General features: G+C 51.2%; 1 protein-coding gene across 7 annotated transcripts in view; it reads right to left on the bottom strand.

The window, feature by feature from the left end:
- AGRN (agrin) overlaps positions 1-14,496 on the bottom strand; it is a 248,498-nt gene extending 234,002 nt beyond the window's left edge. For all 7 annotated transcript variants that reach the window (XM_075018049.1, XM_075018051.1, XM_075018050.1 and 4 more), the window contains exon 1: positions 14,164-14,496. In XM_075018049.1, the coding sequence (XP_074874150.1) occupies positions 14,164-14,361 (198 nt within the window). In that variant the 5' untranslated portion in view covers positions 14,362-14,496. The remainder of the gene's footprint in view (positions 1-14,163) is intronic.
- Between the last annotated feature and the right edge of the window lie 241 nt (positions 14,497-14,737).

The following is a 14,737-nucleotide window of genomic DNA, read 5'->3' as shown; positions in this document are numbered from 1 at the left end:
CTGGAGCACAGGGAGAGAAGACACAGGAGGCCACAGCATGAGAACAAGATGCCACCCTGCGCAGAGCCCATCACCCATTCTGCTTCAGGCGGGTTAGTCTTCATCAAGTCCCCAAGGAAGCTCCGGTTTGAGGAGCACGCAGGGCTGATAAAAGCCTCGGCGGGAGCTAATTTCATGAGCTCCTGTGCCAAGAGCGGGAACACCGAGTGAGGCTTGATCACTGTGGGCACTGCCTGCCTCTCACACACTGTGTTAGCCTGCCAGGGGGGAGTCACGCAGTCAATGTCCAACACTCTCAGCATGGAAAAGCATTGCCAAGAGTGCCACAGACAGATCCTGCACCCAGACATATGTCAGGGCAGACCCATTCGATCTGCTGGGTCAGTTGGTCACTGATGCCCTCTCCTAACCTGGCAGGAGGTTGCTAAATCACACATGTCTCTTCCCACATTCCCAGCCTACAGAGAGAGAGAGAGAGAGAGAGATCTACATGTAGAACTGGAAGGGACCTTGGGAAGTCATCAAGTTCAGTCCCCTGCCCTCTTGCCAGGACCAAGCACCATTTCCCCCCCAGGGCCCAGTAAAGTCACCGGCCCTGGTACAAACATCCAAGAAATGGAGGAGCTCCGTAACCAGTTCTGAACCCACAAGCCAACCCAGAGACTGGGATGTTCACCCTCTCGAGACGATGGTTTTGTTTTCTAGATCTGATGAGGAGGTGGGAGAAAAAGCCAGTAGGAAAGGAAGTGTGATGGCTTCAGATAAGCCAGTTCTCAGCACACATGAAGCTGATAAGAGAAAACCAGAACAGACCCAGCCTTGGGAATCAGAAAGATCACAGCAGTGTAAAAAGGGACTCTCCCCCCAGGGCGGGTCCTCGGTCAGACATCTGGGCAGGGAAATGAGGCAGAGGTGCTGAAGGAGTTAGCTCTGCTGCTCAGCTGGAGGGACTCTAAGAAGAGACAGACACATGCAGTCTGCACTTTTAAAATCTTCTGAACCCTTTTCTCCTACTATTTAAAAGATACTTTTGCTAGCCCTGGACACCACCTCCCAGAAGGAAGAACTGCTAGTGTCTGAACCAATGTTCTCTCTATTTTTGTCCACCCATGGGCAGAATAAATTTTATTATATGCACCACTGGTAGAAACGCACGCTGCCAGCTGTAGGAGGTGGTGGGTGCTCTTCTAAACAGCTGGGTGACAGCTGAATCTCTCCTGGGCAGCCGCCCAAGCGCTCAGCTTACAGGGAATACACGTCTGAACCCAGCTGCACTGCGAGACATACAATTGTTTTGTAAAGCGCTAGAGCCCAGGAGCAGCCGGACAGTGGAAGAATCAGGGAATTCTACCAGAGGGAGGTAATGACGCCCAGGTACAGCCAGCCCCACAGTCACAACAAGGCATTTGGAGCTACAGTTGCCCACTTAGGCTGCAGACTTCCAGGTCAGCATCTGCCTTGTATGCCTGCCAAGCCCCACACACATCAGGGCACTGCACCAAACAGTGCTTGGGCCATGGGCAGAGCTAGCCCTGGTAAGCATGGCCTTACAGCACCCAGAGGGAACAGAGAGACGGTGGGATGAACATCAGCAGCAAGGAAACATCCCCTCCTACTCTCCTAGGGCTGCAATGCAGCTCGCTCGGGTTACACCCGGGTGATTACCCGGCGAGTGGCAGTGGAGGGGTCTCAGCAGCATAAGACTTCACCGCAGGCTGAAATGGGCCAGCAAAGAGAGTCAGCATTCAAGGATCTGACTGATACAAGCTGCTTTCCCTCCCTCTTTCCTTTAACCCCTGGGCCTGCCCAGCTCCGCTCAGCAAACCCCAGGAAGGATACAGAAGCCAACATAGTAGAGAACCTCCAGTGCCTCCTTGGCTGCACTGGGCTCTTCTTGTGCATTGGTTGGCAGAGCTACGGTGCAGCACTACTAAGTCTGCTTAGAAGAGTTCCCTTTGCAACGATGGCAAAAATCTTCTTTCTGTGCCCTGCCTCTGCTAGCGTAACTACCCATAGGGGGGCTTGAACCCAGGACCTCGGGAGTTTAGTACACGAGCGACTACAATCTGAGCTAAGGGGCAGCTTAACCTGTAGAGGAGACTGGTTCTTCCTGCATAAAGTGGTCTCAGGGCCACTATCTGAGTCAGCGAACCACACCTAGGTACATGGCTTACGCTGGCTTTTGTAGAGCCATCCTCAGCGATACACAACTTACTGCAGCCAACCATAGTGAAGGCATCAGAAAGCTAAGACTTGGTTCCAGCCAATATAGTTTGAACTTCTTTTCCCCTGGCACGTCTTCCCCATGGCTGGCTTTGAGAGCAGGTGCCCGACGCCAGCAAGGCGCACTGAGCAGCCACATGAAACCAGCAGCGTGACAGGCAAGAGCATCAGTCACATGTGCCCTGGTTCGGTCCATGACGAATAAGGTCATTATGGGTCACAGCAGAGGGTGCTATCCTTCCCTGGCCGCTTCCAGGAGAACCAGCTTCATAACTGGTTGTGGCCTCCCTGCATACATTAGCTGCACATGCAGGCGAAGTCAGTTGGACTGCTGCAAACAGACCATCGAGTTAATTAGAGATCAGAGCAACAGTCTGATGCCACAATTCACCTCCCAAGGGGGGAATTTCAAGTTAACTTTGTCCTGGGGAATCCCCCTCTCCTAGTTCCAAGGGACACTCTGCTGGGCTGTTGCTGACCTATTTCCCTGGGTGATTTCAACCATTGCACTGTGCGGTATCTGTCATTGTCACCTTGGCTAGATTTGCAACATCTCTGAAAAGCCAGTGTGGGAAAGCCAGGGACACAGAGCCACAGCAGCCTTGACCAGCTAGCGAGCGGTCTCCATCCATTACTGGGACTGGAGCTGTCATGCCTGGAGAGCGTAGGCAGAAGCGAGTTGGAGGAGAGGGTGAATCGATCAGGCAGGGCTGAGAGTAAGACGGGGAAGACAGTGTTCTGTTTAAAGTTACCAGAGGCAGTTGTTTGGGCAGCGTGCGTTCCTATAAATCGTTACAGGAAGCCTTAGCTTGAAGCAGACTTTGCTTGCTGAAGTGTTTGGACAATTCAGCAGGAAAGCCCAGATCTTCCCCCACCTCAACCCCGCACCAGCTTGTCTAACTTCACGAAGGAAAAATAAAACGTCTGGCCTCAAGACAAGGCGTTATTTCTCCCCGCTGTCAGCCAGGATCTTCCACAGCAGCGTGACTCTAGCTGCCAGCATATTCCCACCTCATCCCACAGCCCCCAAAAAAGGAGAAGAAACCAACTGAGCAAAGCAGATACGCAAGCAAATCAAAGCCAGCTGGCAACACCGTACCTCACTGGTGCCATGGGCTCGCCTTTTTGAAACGACTCCTACGGAAAGGCAGGGAGCAGAGCATAGAGGCCAGGAGAATGGGAACAATTTACTGGGCAACACCCGAAAAGCCAGGCGTGTCCCTTGGTCACTGCCCAGGAGTTAAAAGTCCCCCTGCTACTGATTTCCTCCAAAGGGAGCAGTCAGGAAGCACAGGACTCTGCCTGGGCAGGACGAATTCATGCAGAGCTGTTGGAGGTTTCAGACTGGGGAAGAGAGCAGCTTTCTAGCAAGTGAGGCAGGATCGTGGCCCATCCAGCGTGATCCCATGACCCTAGCTGACCTCTCCATGAATGCTCGGGATTGCCTGTGTAGACAGCCCTCCCTGGCTTTTCCCTCCCCCGTGTTTTCTGCCAAGCCAGCTGCCCAGAGGTCAGTCACCTGCTTTCCTGGGCTCTCCCAACTCCCCTGGCAAACTTCTGTCTCAAACAGTGCAGCAGCAGAGGAGGGGAGCATTCTGCAAGCGAGAGGCTCTGGAAATCACCCACCAAAGAGAGACGGGGCTGTTTACATTAACAACTCAGCCTCAAGGAGATCTGCGAGGTTCAAAACCGGGCTCAGACCCCTCCACACAGGTGTCTATGGAGAAAGGCTTCCCAGCGTTAGAGCGCTTTTCACCCGACAGCTCCCTGGATGTTGGAAGTGGGCCAGCATCACCCCCATTTTACAGACCAGAAAACTGAGGCACTGAGTGAGCAGGACAGACACTCTGCCCAAGGTCACTAAGCACAGCTGTGGCATAGCTAGCAAGGCGACCCAGGAGCTCTGACGGGCACTCCCCCATATCCTTCCCTTGCAGTAAGGAAGCCTGAAAGGAGAGCAGAAACAGCTGGCTGGAGAAATGTTTCCCACTGCCTCTGTGGAAACAAGCATTGCTGGGAGAGCGTGAAAAACTAAGGAGCCTGCCGAGAGCTTCTAACATTCAAGTGTCAGAAATGTGCAGATCCTTGGGGTACTGCTGGGTTAGCACAACTAGGGAGCCTGTGTGAAAAATAAGGACATGGGTGGGGGCAATAGGGGGGATACAGAGTCCGAAACAAGGCAAAGTCTCTATTATGAGCGGGTCTGGTCACCCTACGCTGGGCTCCTCTCTGCTCCTAGGTACACAGCTTGCAACAGAGGACCTACCACCCACTTCAGCAACTGCAATCCTGCCTCAGGATTGACCAGCTGACTGCCCTGCCTATTCCTGCTACAACACACAGCTGCTGCCTTTGGGGCAGGATCATCACCCCTGCGCTCAGCACCTCCTGCAGGCTGGTGTCTTAATCCCACGCTCACGGTTCCTTGGGGCCAGGCCATTTTTTGAAGGCTCAGGGTCAGCGACACTGAAGTCCTCTGGATCAGCAGTCAAGGGCCCCAGTAGTCTACAGGCAGGTTCAAATACGGAGGCCTGACCAGAGGTGCTCAGGGAGCTGCACTCACTTGGAACGCGGGAAAAGGAGATACTCCAGCTGGATGTTTCCAGGAGGCCAGAGACAGGTCCAGACACGCCCCAGTCAAGCCCTGGGTTCCAACCTGCTTAGCACCAGTCTGTACTTCCCTACCATTGCAACCGAGCCAACCCCTTCTCAGGGGCACACAAAGGGACTTGGGCGGTGCAAGCAGATGCTAGAACCCAAGGTAGGGGGCTCAAGTGTTGCTTTTCCACAACCCCTGCTCCACCTGCACCCCATTGCCAGGGCTCCTGACCGCCAGGACTTCACCCCTTGTGCTCATGTTCATTTAAACCACTGTCTAATTGCACAAGCTCAGGAAGCATTCCCTGTTCCCAGGCAGCCCACCTCAGAGCCGAGGCGGCACTTTGCAAACTTCAGAGGCTGGGGAAAAGGTGGGCAGGGAAAGCAAGTGCTTTGAGAAGCAGTTTTCTCCGCCTGACTCAGTCCTAGCCACAGCCTATTTCAAAGTCCAACTGCTTCACTCTTCCTAGCCCTCGTGGAGGCAGCCAGCCAGCAGACAGGGCAGCTTCCCCTGGAGAGCAGGGGGACCAACAGGCAGCTTTTCCTCTCTTCTGATCTGACAGGAGCCCCTGCATTCACACCAGGAGAGACAGCTACACCACACAAGTACTCCCAGGTGAGACAGAGAACGAGGCCATAATCTGGGCCACTGGGAACACCCCACCAGAGGCGAGGCCGGAACGCGGAGCGCTAAGGAATGCGGCTCCCCGCTTACATCGGATTAGAGCTGCTGAGAGCTCTGCAAAAGGCAAAGGGGAGTGTCCCGATTCCCTGCCAGCCTACTAGACGATGGGCCCTAGTTACAGCAGCAGAGCTCTGTGCAGCAGTAGAACTGCTCGACTTTGTGCTTAGCCACAGAATCAAGTCAAGGCACTTTCCTATGCAGCTCCCACCACACCCCATTCTCATCCACCAAGCACAGTCTGCTTTGGCTGAGCCCTGAAGGCAAGCGCCCCTCCACATACTCCGCAGAAAAATCGCTGCTTGGATAACTACAGGTTGAACTTCTCAAAGCTGGAACTCTTGTCCAGCAACATCCATAACCCGGGGGGAGTTTAGTTAGCTGGACAATCCCTTCTCGAGGGTCTGGCCGAGTTTCCCACAGCCCCATAAAGTTTGTTTCCAGCCACCAGTCCTGGCTCTCAATGCTCTGGCTGTTATTTAGCTGTAATTTACCCCTCAATGTCTTCTAAGAGCCCAGAAAGCAGTGAAAGTGTTGGGCATGTGCCAGACAATATTGATCTCCCGTGGTCTGGCAAATTCTCTTGTCTGGCACCAGTCAGGTCTGGAGGGTGCTGGATTAGAGAGGTTCAACCTGTAATAACTCACTGATGTAGCGGGAAGATGTACTGGTGTTGAATGGTGAACAGATACTTTCACCATCGAGGCCGGAAAGCCCTCAGCTGGGGCAGCCAGCACTTTCGCTTCAGTGCTGCAAATATTCAGGTGTCAGATAAGGAGGCCAAACAACAGAAGCCTGGGGCTCTTTTCACACTCCTCGTTCTTATAATACCTGGGATGAAAGGCGCACCAAAGACGACCATTACCTAAGGGCATCCCATTCATCATCAGATAAAATTAGGGAGGCTAGCATCAGAGAGGGAGCCGTTTTAGTCTGCAGTTTCGAGAACAAGAAGCCTTGCTCCAAAATATCTTGCATGTTGAATAGTAACAGAGAGGAAGCCGTGCTAGTCTATACACTATCAAAACAAAAAGCAGTCAAGTAGCACTTTAAAGACTAGCAAAATAGTTTATTAGGTGAGCTTTCGTGGGACAGACCCACTTCTTCTTCTGAATGTCTGAAGAAGTGGGTCTGTCCCACGAAAGCTCACCTAATAAACTATTTTGCTAGTCTTTAAAGTGCTACTTGACTGCTTTTTGTTCCAAAATATCTGCTAGTCTATAAGGTGCTGCATCAGCTTCCATGGGCAAAGACCCACTTCATCAGATGCATGAGACATGAAGCGGGTCTTTGCCCACCCAAGCTTACGCTCCAAAATGTCTGTTAGTCTATAAGGTGCCACATGACTTCTTGTTGCTCTCTCTGGAGGCTAGTGTCCTCTAATCTGAACACATGGGCAGCCACTTGGGGAAACTCGAGTGCTGTCCAGCTGATTAGCAGAGCACCCCTGGCTACCAGCACGTGCTTTATTGGCAGTGCACATCCACACATACAAATTTTATTCCAGCCATGTGGGGGGGAAAAAAGAAAAAAAAGAGAGGGATCCCTGCTGCTGACTCATTGGCTACACTGGGAAAAAAAGTGCCCAGCACAAGGGAAGGAAAAAGTTTGGTTAACATGCACTGCCAGAATTAGTTAAAGTTAGTCCTTCCCATATCAGCAGAGATCATGACTTTCTTTAGTTCTTTTTTCAAAACCACCCAACTCTTGAATGCAAGGGGCTGCATGAGACTCGGCTTTTTGAGGAAGTTTGAGCCCTTGTGGCTGCCAAGAAAAAGCCAGAAGGGAAATAAGAAGAACCCCAAATATCTCCCCAGAAAATCTCACTTGTTTGGCATGACTCAGTTTTTAAATGTTGAAGCTTGGCAGTGCCACTGTTACTGTTGGCCTGGTTTGTTTCATTTTAATCTTTATTTAAAATACTTTCAAACAAATGAAACCGACATATGATTTGTGCTGAAATTCAGTCACATGTCTTGCAGAAGAGCCCTTCTCCGACTCGCCTTAATGCGGCTGGCCACATTTTGCCCTTGGCTACAGCCACGCAGAAGGGCAAAAGTCTCCAAGATACAGAAATGATTCTGCTGGCTAAGCTAGCAAGAAGAAGTCTACCCCTTGCCTTACGACAGCATGGCTAGCCATGGTTCCATGACACCAAGGGCTACCTCTGAAATCCCACATCTATTTCACAGCAGCTTTCTCTTAGCGCAAAATAAACCTAAAGACCAAGTTCTTGGCAGGAGTTAACTTAAGTACCTGTCCAAAAGAGTGGATGCTCTGGGTGGTCTGTGAAGAACAGACCTGGAAATATTTGGAGAACACGCTCATGTTTGCTGCATTAGCATGTATCATTCCTTCCCCTTAAATGCTAACCATCAAAGATGAAGCCTTTGATATACAGAGATAAGCATGTTTGGGCTGATAGAGGAAATTAAACCCAGCGTTTATAGAGAAACATCCTCAAATCGCTGCTGGCCATTAATTTGCTCCTTGGTGAGATTAATGGGAAGGGTCACACAGTCTATAACGTGTCACAGGACTTCTTGTTGTTCTCAAAGCGACAGACTAACACGGCAACCCCTCTGATACAGTCACAACTGTTGCATTAACACAGAGACCTGCTGATTTTCCTTCTTGAGAAGGGCAACTTTTCAGGCACAGGACCTCGGGGAACCTCTTCACTAGAGGGAAGATCACCCTGCTGCGGTCAACCTTCCAGAGTTCAATTTTGTGCACCTACTAGGGACACCAAAAATCACACTTACAGGGCTCCTTTGCTGGTGCCAGTACTCCCAGGGTTACTGGATAAAACAAAGGGGCCTCTTTTTTTTGAAAGTTAACATATGGTAACCCTAGATACTTCTGTTCCCACCCCACCCCCACTGCCAATAGGCATAAGGGAAGTCAATGGAAGCAGGCCCTTAGTAGAGATGGTTTGGAAGCCTGAACTAAGGTACATAGGCTCTAGCTATGTAATTAACAAACTAGAATTGCATCCCTTAATTCAACCCTCCCCTGTAGTATAGGCCTGCCCTAGGTCTAGTTCTTTCATACTTGGCTCCTCAGCAACAGTATGGGACAAAGACTGCATTTTAAGCTTTTCCCCAATGGCTAATGGGCATCATTCTTCCTCTATCCCTGGTGGATTTCAATCTATTTGCAGCCCAGGTATTGGTGTTCTCCACTTCCTCTCAAACCTAAGTTATTCTTGTGTCCTAGTGAACATCAGTCTGTATTGGAAATGAAATTGTTCTGAAGTGGGTCTGTCCCATGAAAGCTCATCACCACATAGATCATTTTGTTACTCTGTAAAGTGCTACATTTCTGCTGCTTTGTTTTGTTGGAGTACAGACTAACACGGCCACCTCTCCGTTACTAATGGACCTGACATCAAGGCACTATCAGTAGATGCTCCATCTAACAAACTTAGTGGGATTCCAGCTAAATTTCTTGACTGGAGCATCTACTGGTAGTGCCTTGATGTTGGGTCTAATTAGGAAGCCTTGGCAGACGTATAGGCTCTGCTCCCTATAATGCAGGAAGCATATAGGTTACCTCCAAGCTGCGTTCCCTGTAAGCCGAGCCCTTGGGCAGCCGCTCAGGAGCAATTAGCGTGCCACCGAGCTGATTAACAGAGCACCCACACCCAGCAGCATGTGTTTCTATGGGTGGTGCACATCTGAACATCTTAGTGCACACAAAATTTATTCCACCCAGGGATGGAAAAAGTTAGCAGGAACCCTGCCTTCGAGTAACATGCTAATAGTGGGAGACCTGGATTTGGCTGATACGTAAGTGAGGTGAGGCCACGTGCTCTGGGAACTGAGTGCTTCCCTACACAACTTATGTCCATGTAACTGTGTTGCTCAGGGGTTGGAAAGAGCAGCTCCCTGCTGGTGTCAGTAGCATTTTTGCTCAGTAATGGAGTGGCCCGTAGGTGCGTGGCATGACTCTACTCCCAAACAAGCCAGCTATGGAAAAGCAGAGAGCTGCCGCCACTCCAGACTAGGAGTGTTGGCAGAGCCGCAGGGGTGGAATTTTGCCCAGAGTCTGGTCTAGACCTGTTGCTGTCATCAGCTCTCCTTTTCCCAGCCTGCTGAGATCCAGCAATAACTCTGCTGCCGCCTCCTTCCTGGGCAGCGCTTTAGTTTCTTTAGAGACATCAACCCACTGCCGAATGAGGAGCTCCCGGCATTTGCCTGCAGGGAAACCTCTTGAGTTTTGCTTAAGTGCACGTCACTCCAGCTACCTGCAAAGCTGCTTCCGTTTTCCAGTTGCAGGAGGGATATTCTGCACCTCTGGGAAACGCCTTTCCCTCTAGGCTACATTTCGCTTCAAATACCCCCTTGTGAAGGGTTTGGCAAACCATAGCACTTGCAGAAGTGCAACTTCCCCCTCCAGAAAATACACCCTCTACAAGCCTGCATGGGAAGGAGTCCTGCTGAGCAAGCACCTCTCTTTGGCCAGGAATGTGGACAATAGCTGGGTAGAGTGGGGTACAGTTCTAGGTAGTGGCTAAAAATAAAAGCCACACCCAACCCAGCAGAGTCCTCCCTGCAGCCCGCAGCTTGGATCATCCCAGTAACAACCATTATACTGGGTAAAGCCAAGGAGCTATTAGCCTGACAGTGGCCATTACCAAAACTGCAGGGGGCGTGTCTCTGGCAGTTGAACCATTCATGTCTGTCTTCCCACCCCCCCAGCTTCTGCTTATCAGAAATTTAGGCTCATGCAAGCATAGGGCTGCACCCCTGCCCATCAGGGCGCTACCATATGGACATATACCTAGCTCGTAGCACTGGACGGGACCTTGAGAGGTCATTGAGTCCAGTTCCCTGCCCTAACAGCAGAACCTATCACCATCCTCAGATTTTTTTTTTTAAATCTAATTTGCCCCAGATCCCTAAATGCCCTCCTCAGAGATTGAGCTCACAACCCTGGGCTTAGCAGGCCAATGCTCAAACCAGTACTGAAGAGCCAACCTTCCATACACGCCCATATTCCTTTTTTAAACCCAGTTATGCTTTTGCCCATTCCAACCTGCCACAGTAATGAGTTCCACAAGTTAACTGGATGCTTGTGAAAAAAGTATTCCCTCTAGTTCGTGTTAAACTTGCTGCCTATTAAGTGACCCCTGTCTTGTCTTGTGGGAAAGGGTAAACAACATCATTCATGATTTACAGTCCTCCATCATATTCCCTGCCCCTCCACCAGGTCCTCTCTTCTAAAATGAACAGCCCTAAACTGTAAGTCAGGGATTCCCAACCTGGGGTGCCTGGATCAGAGAGCCCATGACAAAAAATAAGAGATTAAAAGTCATCTTAGAAAACAAGTTTTAAATAAATTGCAAAGCTACAATCAATTTTTAAATTAAATCTCTTCTAATAATGTTATTAATCGCTGCCTGAAAATCTACGCTGTGATTTCCTTTTTCATTGAATGAAGTGTACACAGGGGCTGGAACTGGTTTGATGAGGGTCCCTGAAGGCTTTGGGGGGGGCAACTGGTGAAAAGGTTGGGAACCACTGCTCCAAGTGCTTTCTTACATGGAAGCAGTTCCATACTCATCATCGTCTTTGTTGCCTTCTCTCTGCGCTTTTTCCAGTTAGTCTCTATCCCTTCTACAGCAGGGCTACAAGAACTGGACACAGTGTTCAATGTGAATGAGTGCACCGTGGATTTACATAGTGGCATTATGACACTGCCTGTCTTTGCTTAGTCCTGTTACTAATGGCTAATAGCATTAGAAGCTCTTCTGAGCACAGGTACACTTTCAGCTGAAGTTTTCAAGAAACTGCTGTATCCGCAGTGACTCAAAGGCCTCTGTTCCAAGTGGATGACGGGTGCTTGCAGCATATACCTTCTACAGCATAGGCAAACTGTCAGGAGAGCTGCAGAGCGAGTGGGATTGGGATACAGGTTGAATCCTTCTAATCCAGCACCTGACCACTGCCAGAGGAGAGAATTTGCCAGACCACGGGAGGTCATACTGTCTAGCAGCATTACCAACACTACCACTGCTTCCTGGGCTCTTAAAAGACATTTGGGGTAAATTACAGCTTAACAGCCCAGAACACAGAAAGCCAGGACTGGTGGCTGGGAACAAACTTTACGGGACCACAGGAAACTTGGGCACACCTATGATAAATGGACATCCAGCTAGCTAAACTCATGCCAGATTACAGATGTTGCTGGACAAGAGTGCCTGTACTAGAAAATATGAATGCAAATGAAGTGGGTTGCTAGGGTTTTGCTGCTGGATGTTGCTTTCTTACAGCAAATGCATTTATTACAAGTTTGCAGGGGTCCAGCGAGTGTTGGTTTCTAACATTCCCTCCCCACCCCCTGTAATGAGGCACTTATCCCTTCTACTTTAATTATGAGCCTTTGGCACTGGGCCTCCTGGTGCACTGGTGCCGCCCAGCTCCCATTCAATTTTATCTTCCCCACCCGGCCATTGGACTCCAATTGCTTGCAATTGCTTATTAAGTTTTCAGGTACTTGACAAAGGGCCCTGCACCAGTCTTCTCTGTAAGCTGCGCATTTGGGCAGCCACCCAGGAGAGATTAATGTGCTGAGCTAATTAGCAGAGTGCCCACAGCCAGCAGCAGCATGGGCTTCTATTGGTGGTGCACATCCACAGATGCCTCTGTGCACATAAAATTTATTCCACATGGGGGGAAAATGAGAAGGAATTTTGCCCTTTCCTCACCTGGATGGTCTATGACCTAGTTTATTAGACTGGGGTGTGGAGTGTGCTTTGATGGGTTTTGTGGGGGGGGGGGGGGGGGGAACAAAGGGGGCAAGAACAGCAACACACACGAGGGTAAAGTAGAGGTCTTCAAATGGCAGAAAGAGCCAACAAGGACAACCTGTCTCTGGGCTGCTCTTAGCCAGCCAGGTGTGGAAGCGATCTCCTGTCTGGATACCAGTGCTGGCCCCCGTGTACACTATAAGCTGAGCACTTGGGTAGCCACCCAAGAGAGATTCAGATACAGCCGAGACAATTAGCAGAGTGCGCCCAGCATATGTTTTGACTCGAGGTGCACATCCCCATATACCACAACACATAAAATTTATTTCACCCATGGATGGAAAAAATAAATGGAACCCTGCCAGGTCCTGCCTAAGAGTCACCTACCAGCTTAAACCTCAAAACTGTCCACATTAAGAAGGTCCATTTAAATGGGGAAAGAAGAATGACCCCACCCAGCGCTCTGCATACCACACCAGGCCCTCACCAAAACTCAAGTGGTGAGTCACTGCAGGAGGACTCCCTTCCTGGAAAGGGTTAAACCTTGCAGTATGTTTGCTGGCAACCAGGCAATGGGATGGCATTTCAGGTTGCTCAGGCCCCGTGCTGTCTCTTAGCTTTACAAGAAAGGAAAAAAAAAACATAGCCAGAGGCCAGACTCCTAGTTCAACCCAAGCTATTGTTTAAGACACTCAAGATGCTTTTGGAGCAAACATGGAGCTGACTTCACAGCAAGGGAACCGCACAAGCACCTAATTTTGAGCCTCCCCAACCAGAAGTCATCCAACGTTAGAGAGTGGGTGGGGGGAAACCCTTTTCAAAGCAACCTTTGTGGATTCCCCTTGAAGCAGGTCAGTTGTTTGAGCTCAAAAAACCACACACAATTCCTGCGTTCTAAAAATATATATAATTACACACCGAAGCCTCAAGTCCTCCAATAAAAAACACATGTTCCTGCAGCAAAAGGGACTCGTGCAGATTTAAAGTTTTACTACGGGACAGGATTAAAATAAATATTGGAGAGTGGTTTCCAGATTAACTTTCCAGGAACGGAGATTAAGCGGCTGGAGGTGGGGGTGGGGGGGCGTTGCTTCTGATTTCTTTGGACCGCTGCGATGGGAGGGAGGTCACGGTTTGCTCAGCGCACTTGCTAGGAGTTAGGGGTCGGGAGGGAGCGGAGAGCAGGGCAAGGGGCCGGAGTCTCCTCGGTGACGCTGGCGGAAGGCAGGAGGAAGCCCACCGAAGCCGGTGGATTTACACGGGTATCCAGGGGCTCCGAATTCTCGTGTTTCTAGCACGATGCCCCGGGGCGGAAGAGAAACCAGCCCCAGCCCAGAAGCGTGAAATTGACCTAGGCTGATGCGTTTCGCCTCGCTCCATTCCCTGCGGCGGCGGCTTCCCTCTAAGCCCTATTTCGGGAAGGGTTTTTTTTTTCCCCTTTAAATTTAAATCTAAAACTTTATTCCTTCAATTAAGCAAAACCCCTGGAGCTCTAAGTTTAGCGAACAAAACCCACTGAGGAGGGGAAATTACACGGCAGGGGAAACTTTTTTGAGCGAAAGCCCCAAGTTGGCCGCAAACTTGTGTGAGTCGCTGGAGCGGAGAGGAGCGGCTGCCTCGCTGGGCAGGGATTTTTGGGGTGGGGGTAGGATGGAGAGGGAGATTTTCCACGGTTTATTACAGCCTCCTCAGTCGTGGGCTACTGCCCAGCTGCAGCTGGTGGGTGCGGGGAAGGCAACAAGTTGGGAGAGCTGGGGCGGCGGGGAGCAGATGGAAGGGATACACCCCTCCAAAAGGGAGTCACTCCGGAGCGGTTTACACGCTGCCGTTTACACACCGCCTCGCCCCCTCCCGTTCAGTTCCAGTACAGAAGGCGGGGGGGGGGGGGCTCGCCCCGCCACTTTACCTTGCAGGAGTAGGTGTGATGAACCGGGTCCACGTTCATGATTTCCTCCACCGTGCCGGTCAGCACCACGTTGGCCTCCTCCTCTCTCCGCTCCAGTTCCCTCTCGGGACAGCTGCCCGAGCAGCGCCCCGGCCCCGCGGCCAGCAGCGCCAGAGCCCAGGCGCACAGCGCCGCGGCCCCGCTCCGCCTTCCCCCCATCGCCGCACAAAAGAAACCCAAGCGGCGCCGCCAGCGGCGGACCAAACCCCCCGCTTGTCCCCGGAACAAAGCCGGCCTGCCGGCTGCAGCCCGGGCGCACCCAAGGGAGGCTCTTGGGAAGGGGGGAAGAGAAGGCAAAAGCTCCCCCCAGAGGATCCCCCCAGCTCCAGTCAGGGAGAAACCCTCCCTCGCCTCCAATCTCCTCCTGCCGGCTGAGCAGAGCTGGAGATTTGCATGCAATCTGAATGGCCGCTAAGGGAGGGGGGAGATCGAGAGAGAAGAGGGCTGGCAAAGCCACCCCACTGCCTGCTCAGCTCTTCTCTTCTCGTATTGCAGGGCTGGCGAGAAACACCACCCCCCGGGAAACAGCCCCATC

This window comes from Carettochelys insculpta, chromosome 23 (genome assembly GCF_033958435.1).
Source record: "Carettochelys insculpta isolate YL-2023 chromosome 23, ASM3395843v1, whole genome shotgun sequence".
Taxonomy (NCBI): Eukaryota; Metazoa; Chordata; order Testudines; family Carettochelyidae; genus Carettochelys; species Carettochelys insculpta.
Note: the sequence above shows the minus strand (reverse complement) of the source record. Positions and strands in the feature narration are given on the sequence as shown.